General features: G+C 34.9%; 1 protein-coding gene across 3 annotated transcripts in view; it reads right to left on the bottom strand.

The window, feature by feature from the left end:
* PPP1R1C (protein phosphatase 1 regulatory inhibitor subunit 1C) overlaps positions 1–17,347 on the bottom strand; it is a 151,914-nt gene that overhangs the window by 68,541 nt on the left and 66,026 nt on the right. For 2 of the 3 annotated variants that reach the window (XM_054479003.2, XM_063647670.1), the window contains exons 3-4: positions 6,889–6,926; positions 4,590–4,650 (exon numbers count right to left, since the gene is read on the bottom strand). In XM_054479003.2, the coding sequence (XP_054334978.1) occupies positions 4,590–4,650; positions 6,889–6,926 (99 nt within the window). Of the gene's footprint in view, positions 1–4,589; positions 4,651–6,888; positions 6,927–17,004; positions 17,052–17,347 lie in introns of all 3 variants that reach the window. The other variant, XM_054479005.2, reaches the window with a different exon arrangement.

Raw genomic sequence — 17,347 nt, 5'->3', positions numbered from 1 at the left:
GTCTCTCTCAAAATCATTCCTTCATGCTGCAGAGTGAAACAGAAACAGAGGAGGAGTATTCGCTACTCTCAATTCAGGGCTCAAATAATTATTCAAAATAGTTCCACATATTGTGTGCCTGATCTAAGCATTTTCTTTACACATTTTGTTTCATTCAGTCCCTACAGCAATCCTATGTGGTAAACAACACTTTCATTTTCCCCATGAGAGAAGTGAGACAAGCTAATCCTGTGAAAGTTGCAGATACTAGGATGAAATCATTTTTTGTCAGGCCCAAACACACTAAAGCAAAAAGCCAAAAGGAGGAGTTCATGCTTGTATGGCTGAGATAAAGACTGTCTCAAGGACTTGCTAAAATAACCTCCCAAGAAATTCTTTCTTTAGGACTACTGCAATTCAGATAAGATGTTCTCAAAAGAATACCGGTTCAGTAATGGCATCTGCAGCCATTACTGGACAGGTATGTCCAGCAATGTAATTAAATTGCCATTTAATTATATTGGCAATTAACTAATGCCAAATCTGGCTCTGAGTGTCCGAAACTAATAAACTCTGTTTCCAAGCAGCTTACATGAACTTCCATCTGTGCCAATAAAACTTCCCTTTACCCTTCCCACTGCAGATGCATATGTGGCTTGCCTTAACTGTGCGTCTTGGGTCATAATCTTCATTTCTACTTCCCAAATACATCCAGCATATTTGAATATATTTTTCTTTGTTGTTGTTTTCTGGGGTGAACAACCCATTGATTTTCTGAAGGTTGCACAGCTAATAAGTGGTGGCATTGAGGTTGGAACCATGATGGCTTGTCTGCCAAAGTCCATGTCCTTTCATATTGAGTTCTAGGAAATCACCATGATCAGCAGTTTTCCCTGATTGGAAGATCATGCTTCAGTTGGTGATCTGAAGTACGTCTTATTCTTGCCATTATTGCCACTTTCATCTTCCACCCTCCAAAATCCATGTTAGCCTTCTTATCGGTCCAGGTTGATTTGCTCTCTGATTTATTCTGTATTTGTATTTATTTCTTTATTATGAGAAGAGGTTGAAAAAAAAAATCGAGATCATAGCCATCCTTGGAGAAAAAAAAAGGCTTCAGTGTTAAAATGCTGTAAGCATTCAAATGTATTTTTGACATATCAGAAGTCTGTTTGACTTAGAAGAAAAATATCTAGACACTGAAGTCTTTACAAGAAATTATGAAGAATGGGAGGAAAAAGATGTTTTACAGAAGTAAATGAAAAATCTGGCTGGCTATGCATTAAGAATGGTAATGCAATACTAATAGGCCCTGCTCTACAAAGTCATTTTTAAGTCAGCTGCTTCGTTTAATGTTCAAATTTCTGTTTAAATCAATAGCACTTACTTTGCTTTCTTCAGTAGAAGGCATTTGCATTCCAGTAAAACACACACACACACACACACACACACACACACACACACAAAATGGGGATAGAAATGAGTCAGCCATTTCCTGTCCTAACATTCAAATCCACTTTTCTGAAAACATGATTCAAGCACTCCAACAATAATTTAATTGGCTGTTCTGTAAATTACAGGGCTGACCACCATATAAACACCAGAGAAGTGTACATGGGTATTAGTCATCAGCTGTCATTTTTCTGATAATCTGAACTTTCTGTGTATAATCATGAAACAGGATATTACACAAGATAATGAAAAAGTCTGTTTTCTATGCAAACTTCAAATTCTGTCATTTTTATGCACAATATATATCATAGATTTATGACTCATGGTTAGCACAAGGTATCTGAAATACAACAATTTATCTAATAGGAGTGCTGATGATAACCTCTGATGAAGGGATGGAACCCTGATATAATAAGTCTATTTGATAAATAGTTAAATGGTGGCGACAAGGGAATCAATGTGAATTAGAGGGGGATATATGGGCTGCTGCAGGACTCTCTTTTAGCTGTGTTTTGTTTCATACATTTGTTATGGATCAGATAAAAATAACAAAATAGGTTTATCTTATCTATGATGACACACAATTGAGATAGCTGAAAATAGAATGAATAATAGAGTCAGGATACAAAATATAACATGCCAATGTAACAATCTGTCTCCAACATAGGCAATTCAATTGGGATGACAGTACTCTATTAGTTTCTGATATAAACAAATTTAAGACATCAGTATGGGGAATAATATGGAAAGCTGTACCTGTAAAATACTTGGACATTTTGATTTTATAGTCAGCTCACTATTTGCCAACAATGTGTAATGCTGCCGCAAAAAGCTGATAAGATTTTTGGTTGCATTAATAGAATTAAAGTATCTGGGTTGAAGGAGGTTTCAGGCATAATTGAAGTCTCCACAAGTTTCTGATCAGAACACAACTTAACCATTAGGTTCATTTTGAATGATGGACTTCTAGAATGATATAGGCAAAGTGGAGCTTATTATAAGATCAAGAATGAAGGCAAAATAACTAAATAACAGGTAATACTGACATCAAGATATTTCAACCTGGAAAAAAGAAAATTTAGCATGAGACAAAGACCTAATAGATATCTTGAAATATTTAGATATCTGTCATTTAAAAATTCACAAATGACAACAAGATGTAGAACAAGAATCTGTGAGTACAAATTCTTTTTTTCTTTTTAGAATTTTTTTTAGAGACTGGGTCTCACTATACTGCCCAGGCTGGCATGCAGTGGCTATTCATAGGCATGATCATAGTGCCCTATAGCCTCCAACTCCTGGGCTCAAGCCATCCTCCTACCTCAGCCTCCCAAGTAGCTGAGACTACAGGCATGTACCATGGTGCCCTCAGCAAATGTTTTTTACACTCAATAATTGCATGTTCCATTCAACTGCAATTTGAAGAATTATACAGTTCAGAGCAATTGTATCATTATATTTAAGATCTTAATAACATTTCCTTTGTTCTTTCATCTTTTTTATAATTGAAGCCTCTTAATATGCTCACAAGGTGCCATATGTTACCATTGCTTCATTTTGTCTTAAAATATTTATTTCTAGCTCTTAGGGACAGGTAAACCAAATAAAGTATTTGCATTTAGCTTTCTCTTTTCTTTTATCATAAGCAGGGGACTTCCAAAGTTATTTACTGATTATAAATGAGAACCTATGTGACTTGTAGTAATACCCTGATATCCTCTTGAAACAATTACTGTGCTTTCTCAAGCCATTAACTTACGACCACAAATGATTATCATTAAATGAATATCTCGGGGAGACTTGACAGTATAAGGCTTTATGCAAAAAATGCGTAATAGGACTAACTTCTCTAAATGTTAGGATCCCACATTCTTTTGATATTTGAGAACTAAGTATAATGAACATCATGGGCCCTTGAGACTTTCAGTTTAAGATTTTCCTTTAAAAATAATACTATTATTCTCTGAGGACATGAGAACAGTATTACTTTATTTAGTTTGAGTGAACCTAAAATAGAGCAGAGGAAATCATTACATGAGTGAACATATATTTTTCCTTGTTGCCCATTCATGCCAAAACTGATGTGTCTTGAAAATACAAAATCATTTACAATGCAGAAAATATCTTTAAAATGATTAAACTTATCTTCAGAGAGAGAGATGCCTAGTAGTCTCAATAATTACCCTGGAATAAACTACAATGCTGATGATTGTATTATGTTCTGCAGTCTTATGAACAAGCAAACATGGTGTTTTATAGCTGCATGGAAGGAAGTTTACTGAAAGTAGCTATTAATGTGTTCATTTATATCCCGCCTCCCTGAATAGGCCCCAAATCTAGAGCAAATACAGAGTGGGAAATTTCACTCCCAATTTAGCCCTCTCTCCAAACCCCAGAGGAAGCTGCTCAGTTGGCCTCTCATGCAGTTGAAACTGAGCTGGACAAATTTGAGCATGATCAACCACTGGGCCCACAGCCCAAGCACCAGACTGGAAAAAACATGAGAGAGTAGACTGGACAGACTCTACCTCAAATCAAGAACATTTCAGTGTGAGAAATAAAAGATGCTTTCCCTGGAACTGATGTTGGTCAAGATACTGATAGGTCTTCTTTTAGCAGTTCCAATTCTGGAGAAAATTTCAGAATCTGAACTAGGTTCTTAGTTGTTGTTTCAACAGTAGTTACATGTACAGTGAATAGCTGGTTTGATTGAGTTTCTTAGAGCTGCTCCTGACACAAGACAATGAGGCAACACTTCATCCTCAGTCTCCCTGAAATTCAAGTTATTCTGCTTTGCTTTAGCCAAGAGAAAAATGGTAATCATCTGCCAACACTGGCAAGAGTAATTAGGGCTTCTGGAAAAATCTCTTTAAGGAAGTATGCGAATAAGGGTAAAAAAAAATCTTTGTCATTATTTTGGAAACTCTGAATTTCTAGACTGAAATTCTGAGATCCCTAGTTATTTCTTTTTCAACCCCATATTTTAGTCTTGATGAAACTAAGTTTTAAGTAGATAAGATGTCTCACTGAACATCACACTAAGTTGCAGAGCTGAGACTGGATCTAGCTTATTATCAGATGTGTGGTCCTAGAGAACAGACGGCCGACCAGCCATGATTCAGCACTCATGACAACCCAAAACAGTACTTGAACAGTACCTTTTATGGTGGGTGGTGTGTACACACTCTGCTTCCTTTGCTTAGGGGATGCATTCTGTAACTGTGGAGAAAGAGAAAAAAGTAAAAGCCTTAGATTTGGATACAAAGTACGATGCCATCAGACCTGTGAGGGAAATACATGTTATGAAAAGCTTTCTGATTTCTCCCTGCCATGCATAGAATCTAATTAATGAGAAATTATGCACATGTTAGTGATATCACAGACTTAAGAGATATATGGAGTTGTAGGGTCTACTTAATCATAAAATTCTTCATTCACAGCAGCCTTGAAATCATTTTACTTTCCCACCTAATAACATTAATTTATTTTAAAAAGAAACAGAAAAAGAGACACCAATCCTTTTCATTTGAGAGAAAAACAGTCTGAGTTCCATGGCAAAGTATATTCCAAAAGCTATGTCCAGGGAATAATAGTATCTGTTCGTGGGGTTATTGAGTGATTCAAGAGGGACAATGAAGATCCTTGGAAAGTAATAGCAATCTATAACCCTTTTGAATTGACGTGTTCAACTATTACCTCCATTTACTTGGAATTATAATGTTGAGGTAACATTCTTCATATGTTTAAAAGATAAGTCCTTTCCTAATAAAACTGTTATGTGACACTCTTACCTAAGCATTATTGGATCAGGATAAAGTCATTGAAGAGATTTTGCATTTCAAAATGACAAAAATAAGAACTTATTTCAGGGTCAAAATAACAGATAAGGATACAGAGCTCTATATAATGGATATACATATTATTCATTTAATAAATTACATGGTCTAACCCCCAATCGGAAAATGCCAAAGACTCCGTTTTAATAGCATGTTGATTTATGTTTTAATGTGGCAAGTGTACAGGTCTTAATCAATGAGTTTTCGCATCTGTGGCAATTATTTTTGCTTTGAAAAGCTCAAGTGTAAATAGCTACAACATACTTTTTGAAGATTGTTCCAGGCTTGCTCTGCACATTAGGAAGAACATAATGTACAAAGTTTAAACTAGAAACTGTTTTACAAAGTTGTAAATAGAGCTTGAGGCCTCTTTCCTTGTGCTTGCTAAAGATTAACTGCCCTCAAAGGTATCATCAAGATGTTATTTATCTGATGCAAAAGCAATCAATTAAAAACTAAACCTTTCAACAAAACAGTTACCAAATCTATATCAGATGAGCAAATAGTATAAGCAAATTTCTCCAGAATAGAGTTTTGTGATACCTACATACTATGCACAGGTGTAGACAGGGTGACTCTACATTAATGTTAAATATGTGGGTGATTGACATTTCTGGGGCACTTCTACTGTTTCAGTCACATCTGGCTGGTTTTGAGAAGGAATCAGTTTAGGGATTTTTAATGTTTACTTCCATACACATATTTAAAGATCAAATAGAAAATTAAATCTATAGAATTTTTTTTATTGTTGTTGTTTAGTAACACAGTGTAAAGTTACTAATAAAAACTAATTTATATGTATGTAAGAGTTTAGTTTTCAAAGCATTTCCACTTTTACTATCTCACAAAATTTTCAGAAAAGTCTTGTGATATACTATTTGATATTTTGTCCATTCTACATTTTTCTCTTTAAGTATTGCTGTATGCCTACACCTGCGATCAAGGGAATTGATTAGGTAACCCTGCACAGCATCCTATTCAATATTTATTTCATTTCTGGGAACTATGTATTCACTTTGTGTTTCATATATTCTATATTATATGCTCTCCTAACCTCTCCTGGTTTCTATTTTCTATATAAACTCCTACACATGTATGTGGAGGGAATAGAGAGTGACAGTGTTCAGACAGCCTGCTGAATTTAAATCTGAGTACATTTCTAGGTGAACCCCTTGGATCTGTTTACTCAGGCTTTGGAGACTTCAGTCTCCCTAGACTCTGGCCTCAGACTTTTGGCTCCACATACCAGAAGACCCTGTAAGAGGTGTCATCCTTCCAACCCCATCTCCTTGCTCTGGGGTTCCAGCATTACTTGGCTTAGCCTGTGGTGTGCATATATAATCACTCAATAAATTGAAGTTGTCAATACCATATTTTGACATTAAAAGTGATGTTTTATTTTAAAAGTTTTTTCAGGGGTTAGCATTACATAGGTAGAGAATAAAAGTAACCGAGAGGCAGAGATTTTAATGACACTATATTACTGTTTATTCAGTTAGAAGGAGCAATCTAAAGTTTTATTATAGTTGTATCATATTATTTATATCACATCAAATCAAGCAAATATTTGCATTTTTAATTGATTTGAACACATTTATACAAAATATTTTTAAAAACTTACTTCCCCTTGTGTGTTGGGCACCCTCTTGTCATCTATTTCTGTAAGAGAAGTAGGTATAATGTATTAGGCATGTAATATTTTTTCTTGTAATATATATATTAACATTTTCAACAACACAGATAAAAATGATTTAATAATTGCCTTATACAAAAACTACAACTTACAGCTAGGAAGGAGAGGAGGACAGAGGTGGGTGGTTTCCTTTTGATATAAATTTCTCCCAAAGGTTTAAAAAAGGTGTAGAAAAACCTTTCCTCTTGACATCCCAGATTTCTCAACTTTCAGCCCAGAGTCCAGAAAGGGGACCAGGGAAGTGACTCTTAGAACAAAGTTAGGTGTCATCAGCCTCACACTTAAGGTGTCAGGAACCCCCTCTCCTCTGCCACTATACATTAATGAAAGCCTTTGTCAAATTTCCTCAAGTTTGTCACTACCCAAATCAAATCTCCTTTCCCACTCAGTCCAATCACCATGACTACAAGGAAGGCAGTACCCTCTCTATATATGTATCTGGAAAGAACTAATTGCTCCATCAAATATTTCTTACGACAGTGCTTGGGTGGCTTCTTATGATTGTGCTATGTATGAAGGGTTGTGAGGAACGGTGAGGTGGAGGAAGAGGTGCTTACACATGCCCCTTCCACAGCAGGAAGATGTTCTGGGCTGGGTTTCTTTTTTACCTTGTCACCTACATTGTATGGCATCTGCCTCTTGGCTTCTTGACCTAGTTCCTCTTTCCTGATCCTTATGCTAGGCCCAAGGCTCAAAGACTAACCCCATGATCCAAAAACGGAATGAGAAGTTCATCAAATAATATCTGCTTAAAGACAATGATGTAGATCTGTATTGACATGAAAATGCGTGCTATATAAGTGAAAAACATTTCAAAACTAAATGAATGGTATTTTTATTTAATAAAGGATAGATATATGTAGATAGAGTGATATATATATGCATAGACGACTACCAATATGTTAACTGTAGTTATCCTGGGGTGATTGAATAACACATTCTGTTTTATCCCTATCTGTACTGCTTTTCTTTTTATAACAAGCATGTATTACTTTTATAACAAAAAAGCAGTGTATACATATGTATGTGGAGATATATATATATACACACACAAATATATACATATATGTAGTAGAATTTCTCTATAAATCCAACCATGCCTGAAGTTGATATTTCATATAGTAAGAGGACAAACTAGCTAAACAGCTAGAATGGGAATAGTATATGGAACCATTGTTTATTCTAATCTGATATCTTGCTTACTAAATGTTAAAAAGTTATGGAAACTTCTGATAATTGTACTTTCTTTATCTAAGGGAGGACAGACAGTTTAGTATGGCAATCACAAGTGTCTGATGCAATAACTGTAAGTATGTGGGGCGTTTTCAGGCAGCTATGAATATACTAAATTGAACAATCCTGTCTATCAATGTGCACTATTTTTTTGCTATCACATTATTATTAAATATCAAATATGATCCATTGTAACAATGTACTGTGATCCATTGGATGATTAAATGCCAGTGGGGTTCCTTAATATTTTGCTTTTGATTAGGAGTTTACAAAATCCAACCCAGGACCTATAACTTTATGTTTTAGAAACACAATGGGATCTGATCATTCAGATTTTTACTTTCCCTACTGTCTCACTAAAACGTCCACTAAAACAGTGTTTTCCCAAGGCAATTATGAGGGCTTCACTTGTTAAATATTTCAATGAAAAAAGACTTGTTTTGTTGTTGTTGTTGTTGTTGTCGTTGTTGAGTTCTGCTGATTAAATCAATTATTTATGTCGTGAAGGCAAGGATTAAAAAAATTCAGTCGTATATTCTTGTCTTGAAATTGAAAAGTGAAAATTAAATAACTAACTTTCCAGGTCAAATTGACTCAGACAAAAGTACAAGGGAAGCCAATAACAGATCATAGTTTTCTTGAGATTCACTGATTTAAGTATATTTCTATTTTTCTTAATAGATTGTTACTAAATTGGGGAGGTTAATGTTTTCTGCTTCCCAAGCACCTCATATAAACACACACGCATGAACACACACACACACACCATGCTCATCAGCACATGCAATGGGACAACAGACCACCACAAATGTAGTTTCTCTCTAATTTGTACCAAGGAAGTTATAGCCAAAGGAGAAGACTCCCAAAATATATGCAAATCTTGCCAGCTCTTTACACAAAAACATCAAAATGTTCTTAATAATGTCTCCTTTTTTTTTCTCAGGGCCTCAAATTCTGACCCCATTGGCAGTCCCAGAAGTCTTTAGGAAACTAGATCCCACATGAAACATAAGAATATACCCCTGTCTTCAAATATTGTTTAGCTCTCTCATCAAACCAGAAAAAAAAAATACTATTTTGGAGTAGGGTTGAACAAAATCAGTGTGTTAGCAGATTACCCATAATCAAAAGCTATAAATTTTCTGAAAGAGGCTTTTGTAGCTATTCCAGCCATATCTTGTCTATATTTCTCCATTTCTCAAGGACCACTTAGTCTGAAAGAAGAAATTTCTTGGTTTAGGAGGAAAATGTAAAACTCATCTAAGTATAACATTTTAAGAAATATTGTCACCATTAAAGATGAAGATAGAAACAGAAATTTCTGTTTTGAGTATTGATTAGTTAGAATGCTCTTAAGATATTTAAATTCATGAAAGGAACAGGACAAACTGAGAATGCATGTGGATACACATGTGAACTACAAACACCCAGCGTCTCGTCTTTGTCAATGAGATCTCATTCAATTTTGGAAAACTAGTTGTAATAAAAAATTAAGTGCCTACAAAAATGAAGTGTAAGAGCAAAGGAAACAAAAAGAACATGGTCAAAAAATAAGGAAAAGTGAACTATAATAGAATGAGAACTATAAAAACTAAGAAATGGGCAGAATGCAGAGACAGAACACTGAAGAAAGCCTAAAGAGCCATGGTTGAGGCTGGCAGAAAAATCTGTCTTGGAGAAAGCACTGTAGAGCATACATAATATTTAACACTGTTTCTTCCATTTGTCTGTCGTGACCACACTTAAGCCATGTAAAATTCCTGAATTATAGAGTTTTCCTCATGTGTGAAACGGGAAAGAGGAAGCATAATAATTCTTACTCTGCCTTCCTCGTTTTCTCATAAGTTTGTTTTGAGGAATAAAAACATGAAAAAATGAGAGCACAATTTCCCACTCCTTAAGTACAGACTATAACTTCCTTCCAAAGAGTGCAGTATGGAAAAGGAGCAGGAGGGAATGAATATCTTTATGGTGGGAAACTTAATTCTGCCAGGTGACCAAGGGCAACAGAAGTCATAAATCGTGTTGATCCCTTGCTATGATGCTATGAAGACGAGACTTTGTATTAATGATCTTCCTCCTCAAACCCCTTAAGCCCAGTCTAGTCATGAGAAAAACATCAGATAAATCCCAATACAAGGGCATTGTACAAGATTGCTGACCAGTACTCTTCAAAACTGTCAAGGCCATGAAAAACAAGAAAAGTCTGAGAGACTGTCATAGCCAAGAGGAGCCTAAGGAGACATGATAATTAAATGTAATGAGGTATCCTAAATGGGATTCTGGAACAGAAAAAAGGGCATTATAAAACTATCTCAATAAACTATGGGTTTCAGTTAATAAAAAAATCATTATTGGGTTATTAATTGTAACAATTAAATAGTAATGACTTAGAATATTAAGAATAGGGAAACTATGTGTGAAGAAGGTGCTCCATGGGACTCAATGTGCCCTTTGTTCAATTTTTCTGTAAATCTAAAACTCTTTGAAAAAATGAAGCCCATTAATAAAAGCTTGAAAAATAAAAAATCACTAAATACAAATAAAATCACCCTAAGAGTACATTTTGGTTCTTGCTGTCAGAACTCTGCATGTATTTTGAAGAGCAACAGAGAGTCATGATTAGAAAGTAGACAATGTAACTAAAAACAAGGTCATGAAAATATCATTTTAAAGTGTTATATAGGGCCAATTAAAGAGGTATAAGGAAGGGCAAGAGTGAGCTTACAAAGAGAATATTTCAAAGTTTAGTTGAAGTTGTTGAAAGCTGATGCAAGTAAAAATGTGTTAGAGGAAAAAATGGGGAGTTAAACAATTTTCAGATAAGCCCATAATAATGGGAGCACTTTACCTTGATTTACTTACTGACTGAATGTGGGGAGATAATGGAACAAAGTATAAAATAAAATACCACTAGTATCTGTGTGATTATACATATCCCCCAGCTTGCTGCTTCTGTGCATTTATTCCCCATATCCAGAAAACTCCTGCCCTCATACCAAATACTGCTATCCCTCAGAGTTCTGTTCAAATGGCATTTCCTCTGGGAAATCTTTCCCAATCCATGTCTCCCCTATGCTCAACTGGAACTCATCTCTTCCCCAACCAACACCCACAGCACTTCCTTTACTCCTGTCTCATAGAACTTATCACCATATACCCTATATCATGTCCATTAGTGTTTTTATCTCCCCAGGCAACCAGCAAAAGAATGAGGATTATCCTCTATGTTTGATTTTTCCACATCTCTGAGCACAATAGCATAGCTGACACACAATAACAACCTGTCAAATAAATTTATCTTAATGCCTATGTTTCATAAAACCAGACCATCTGTTTTCTGCTTCTCTGCATTCCAAATTACAATAGTAGTGCAATTATTTGCTCATAGTAGGTGCTAAATAAATACTTTTAACAATTTTTAAGTGTTCGGTTTGCAAACTTTTTAAGGCAGAATCCATTACTTCCATTTTTAAAAATCAATGTACTAGGTTCAAATGTTACAGACACTCAAATTCTTATAAATATTGCCTAAGTGGCTCAAAGGGAATCTTAGAGGAAAAATAAGGAGGTACGACTTCCTTCTGTTGGTTTCTAGAGATTGGGAAGATATCTATTTCAAGGACAATATGTATAAGACAAATTAAAAATAAGTGGTAGGCAAGGTCAAATCAGATATATAATTTTACAGAAACTAGCCTTAGACAATAACTAAAACCATGGAAAGGAATGATTTATTCTTGATATTGGCTGCTAAAGAGCACTGACCCATATATAGAATGCTTTGGTAAGAAGAGACTCAATTTCTTAGACTAAACCTCAAAGATACAGACTTTTGATGAATTTAGATAACAGAGGGTCACTTGAATCTTCATTTTAGGCAGCTATTTTGGAAATGTGAGGGAAGAAGTCAGTTTAGTGGAAATTGGAGGGTTTGCAATAAAAACAGTCTTGTAAGTTCATGCTTTGAAGACTCTTCTGCTCAAAAGCAATAGCAATGGCAGATTAAATACAAAAAGAGATGACTAAAAAGATAAAGCCACAGTCAAAAATAGTTAAACATCTCCAAGGACCATAAATACAAGAAAAGCAAAATGCAATAAGCAGGTTGGAAACCATGGGGTCTGAAAGTCTTTAGATCCAGAAGTCGACTGAGGCAACTAGAACTTCTAATCTCTCAGCAGAACTGACTTCGCGTGAAAGACAAAGGCCAGACTTGCTGCCCGGAAGTGGAAGCAGGGCTCTCTCATCTGTGTGAGAAAGGCACTCATCTGTGTATCTAGCGAGACGGGAGAAAGTGGTCATTTTAGAACAAGCCACCACAAGCTAGGTAAGTGCCTCTGCTTTACTTCTAGTATCATCATAAAACAGGAGTCCTTGATGTCCCAATTAGGATCTCATTCTAGATGAAAAGTATATAGTGTTGAATAAAGAAAGACTCAAGAACATTAATAAGGAAGAATGAGCATAAAGGAGAGAAAACTCCCATTCACAAGGAGTTGAAAATTAAAATTTCAAAACATAAGAAGAAAAGGAAAATTCTTTTTTAGGAATACCGCTTAAAAAGCAAGTGGAAGATGAATTCTTCCAGGTGAAATGAAAACATCAGAGCGATTTGAAAACATCAGAGCAGTTTTAAAATGTCTCTAAAATGCATATATTTTGGACTTACAAAGAGATGAAGAAGAAAGCATAATTTCTCATGAGAAATCATGAAGCCAGAAGGAAGCAGCACAACAGTTTTCAAGTACCGAACAAAATGAACTATCAACTGTAGAATTCAATATTCAGTAAAATCATCCTTTAGGAATGAAAGAGAAATAAAGTTTTTCTTTATCCACCATTAGACAAAGGAAACCAAGATAATTTGTCACTAGCAGATATACCCTCACTAGCAGATATACCCTAAATGAATGGCAAAGGAAGTCCTCTATAACCAGAAGAAAAAGGATTGAAAAAAGGAGTCTTAGAACAACAGGAAGAAAAGAAGAATAATGAAAAAAGCAAATATGTGAGTAAATATCATAGATTTTGCTACCTCTCTTGAATTGTCTACATTATGTTTGCCAAGCAGACAAAAAATTATGGTTCTCAACTTATATAGAGGGAATATTTAAGACAATCACATAAGTAAGAGATGGTAAAGAGACTTAGAGGGAAGTAAAGACACTTAGAGGGAAGTTTCTATACTTTACTCTGATAAAAGTTGGCACCAGCAAACTGTAATAAGTATGTATGCATAATAGCACAATTGCTAAAAATCCATACAAAGAGATACACTCAAAAACGTTATAGATACATCAAAATGGAATTATAAAAATGTTCAAGTAACCTAGGCAAAGACAAAAAAAATAAAGCAGAAACTAAAAACAAAATGACAACTGGAAAACTAAAATGGTAGATGTAAGTCCTAACATAGCAGTAATTATATTAAATATAAATGGTCCAAGTAAACCAATTAAAAAACACACTGGGCCAGGTGTGGTGGCTCATGCCTGTAATCCCAGCACTTTGGAAGGCCAAGGCAGGTGGATCACCTGAGGTCAGGAGTTCGAGACCAGCCTAGCCAACACGGTGAAACCCTGTCTCTACTAAAAATATGAAAATTAGCTAGGGGTGGTGGCACACACCTGTATTTCCAGCTACCGAGGAGGCTGAGGCAGACAGTCACTTGAACCCAGGAGGCAGAGGCTGCAGTGAGCTGAGATCATACCACTGCATTCTAGCCTGGGTGACAGAGCAACACCCTGTCTCAAAAAGAAAGAAACACACACACACACACACACTCACACACACACACATTGGCACAGTGGATAAAAATCAAAATAACCTAACTATACACAAGGGCATTATGTTGAGTGAAAAAAAAAAAAAAGCCAATTTCAAAAGGTCACATACTGTGTAATTCAATTCATATAACATTCTTGAATGACATTTTGTTATTCAAGATGGAGAAGAGATTAGTGGTTGCCAGGGATCAAGAATAGTGAGAGGAGGAAGGAGTGAGTATAAATATAAGGTAGTAGCAAGAAGGAGATCTTTGTGGTGATGGAATAATTCTATTTGATTGCCATAGTAGGTATACAAATCTACATAAGTGATAAAATGCCATAAAACTATAAGCACACATTGTACTCATGTCAATTTCATGGTTTTGTTATTGTACTGTAAATGTTACCATTAGAGAAAACTCAGTGAAAGGAACCGGGAACCTCTCCAGGCTATGTTTAAAACTTTCTGTGAATCTTTTATTTCCAAATTAAAAGTTAAAAGAAACAAATTATGACAACAAAAATTCAAGATTGGAAATAATTTAAGAGAAAATTAATAAATTAAAAATGTTACTGAGAAATTTACCCAAATCCAATACCAAAATATAAAGATATAAAATACATGAAACAAAGGTAAACAGACATAAGGAAGAGATTAAGAATCTGGCCGGGGGCGGTGGCTCACGCCTGTAATCCCAGCACTAATCCCAGAGGAAAATATAAAATTAGCTGGGCGTGATGGCAGGCACCTGTAGTCCCAGCTACTCAGAAGGCTGAGGCAGGAGAATCACTTGAACCCGGGAGGCGGAGGTTGTGGTGAGCTGAGATCACACCACTGCACTCCAGCCTAGGCAACAAGAGCAAAATTCTGTCTCAAAAAAATAAATAAATAAAAATAATAAATAAATAAATAAAAATCTGCAAAATCATATAAAAGAGCAGATTTAGAATGAGAGGATAAAAGAAATGTTAGAAAATGTTTTGTAAGTGAAGAGATACATAAATATAAATAAAATAGATGCCAAGAAATTTAATGAAAACAACTCTACGCCCAGACCATGGAAGTAAAAGTTTATAACATCACATTTAAAGAGAAATCTCGAGGGTAACGAGAGCTAGAAAGGACAATTATTAACTGTGGAAAAATCTCACCTGCAATAACAAATGGCAAAGGCAAAGGCATGGAAGTAAACAAAACTATTTTTCTACCCACTAAGTTGTATTCAAAAAGGACAAAATACAGCCATTTTCAGACAATTGAAAAAGATCAGTAGTTACAATGACCTTTATTTTATCAATGAATAAGATCAACTTATATTTATATATTCCAGAGTGTTTAAAAATAAAAGATCAACTATTCACTCAAAGTGAATAAAACAAATATTTGTACATTGTATAAACCCTTTAGCTGAAAACATTTTTCACCACAACTAGATTATACATCTTCAAACAGAATGGAAGATGGAGGAAACTACAGACAATTGTTTCCAAAGCTAATTTTATCCTACTCTAAGAGGAGAATTGGTTTGTTTTTCTTACTAATATCTTACTTGAATGGACGAAATTATCAACCTAAAAGTCCTTTCTTTTAAAAACATACACTTTTGTTTTGTGTACTAAGCCTGTTTTTCTTGGTTCCAAAATAACTTCAATTTCCTCCTCATTCTGAATTTTTGGTGAGTACCAAGAAACAGAAAATTTCTTTTTAAAAGGGAAACATATTACTACATTTTGTTTAGAATTCAAACATATGTGTTTTTTTTTCTTGGCTCACTCATTTGGGAGCTATTCTAATGAGCTGACAGGAAGTCAGTCTATTTTAGTCATCTGTCAATAAATTATGATTTTATTTTACTAAAAATATTAGAACATGGTAATAAAAATTGTATGTTTTGTGATTTCGATTAATTTTACAACAAAAGGTTAAAACACAAATACTAATCCTAAGATTAAGTGGATAATATCTTTTTCTTAATTTACAACAGGGCAAGTTGAGCAGTGAAGTGGCAGCCTGCTGTGTTGGGGCGATGGCCTCACTTTTGTCATATTAATGTGAGATACATAAGCAGGTGAGTGTCAGAGGAGAAAGTAGGATTATGGGCAATCCTAAACCAGTTAGTTAGGTAGAATTCACTGAAATCGAATTAAATTTCACAAAACTACCATCGCTGTGTGGGATGATATGACACACAAAATAAATAAACTTGATTATTTCACTTATCAAGGCATTCCTTTGGCATTGTCTAAAAATAACTATTAGCTGATAGAGACAAGCATGTCTGCTCTAACAGGAGAAAGGAAATTGAGATTTCCCAATATTCTTTTGTTTCCATGACAGAGACTAGATTTGTGTTCAATGATACGTGTTTTTCTCACCATTCCATTGACACTTTTTAAATCTGATGATTTACTTTTATTCCGTCCTTGAAAACTAATCCTAGGAAAGAGGTTAGAGAAATTTCCTGAATTACCTGGAGCAACAAAGAAAAACTAAAAGCTAAGTTTTTATTTATATTGCTAGCATTTTTGTTAGATACAATGGTATTTGATACCTTTTAACTTCTATCAAATTTATTTTTTAAAAATCATCAATCTACAATTGATGCTTAATAATTTTGTCAAAAATATTAAGTATTAATCATTGTATTATCATGATTTTTTTTTTTTTTGAGACAGAGTCTCACTGTGTCGCCCAGGCTGGAGTGCAACGGCGTGATCTCAGCGGCTCACTGCATCCTCCGCCTCCTGGTTCAAGCAATTCTCCCGCCTCAGCCTCCTGAGTAGCTGGGATTACAGATGTGCACCAGTATTATCACAATTTAAAACAGGGTATTGTAAAATATTAACTCTCAATCTCCACTAAACCTAAAACATCTCATATATACTTTAATATCAAAAAACAAATGGTTTAACTGTATTTAAAGAGTGGGAATAAATATAGAGAGGTCATTATGTCAATATCACAATTCACTCTAATGTGTGAGTAAAATTTATGATTAGGAAGTGTTGTCTAATTGTTTTCTAAGGCAGTGGGACTCACCTAGCACAGCTGTGAAAATTCCACATCTTTTCACACTGAAGTTTAAACTGAAAAATAGAGGCCATGTAAGTTTATGAAGTATGGTGATAAAGTTATTTCGTGACTCTCTTTTTTAAATGTCTATCAATGAAAATACTGTAACTGATGTGGTGGTAATATTTAGCCAACAGAAAAAACCATGGCTAAGCCTTATGAATATTATCACTTCTCCCTGTACAGGCCTGTACTGGAAAAGTCATTCATTAAACTACAGTATTACATCTGTCATGGTAAGCATTACTGGAGGCTGATTCTTTACCTCTCCACCTCCTTTAATGTGTAACAAGAGAGTGATCGCTACAAT

Source organism: Pongo pygmaeus, chromosome 11 (assembly GCF_028885625.2).
Source record: "Pongo pygmaeus isolate AG05252 chromosome 11, NHGRI_mPonPyg2-v2.0_pri, whole genome shotgun sequence".
NCBI classification, from domain to species: Eukaryota; Metazoa; Chordata; class Mammalia; order Primates; family Hominidae; genus Pongo; species Pongo pygmaeus.
The sequence above is the reverse complement of the archived record's forward strand: the minus strand, read 5'-3'. Positions and strand labels throughout refer to the sequence as shown.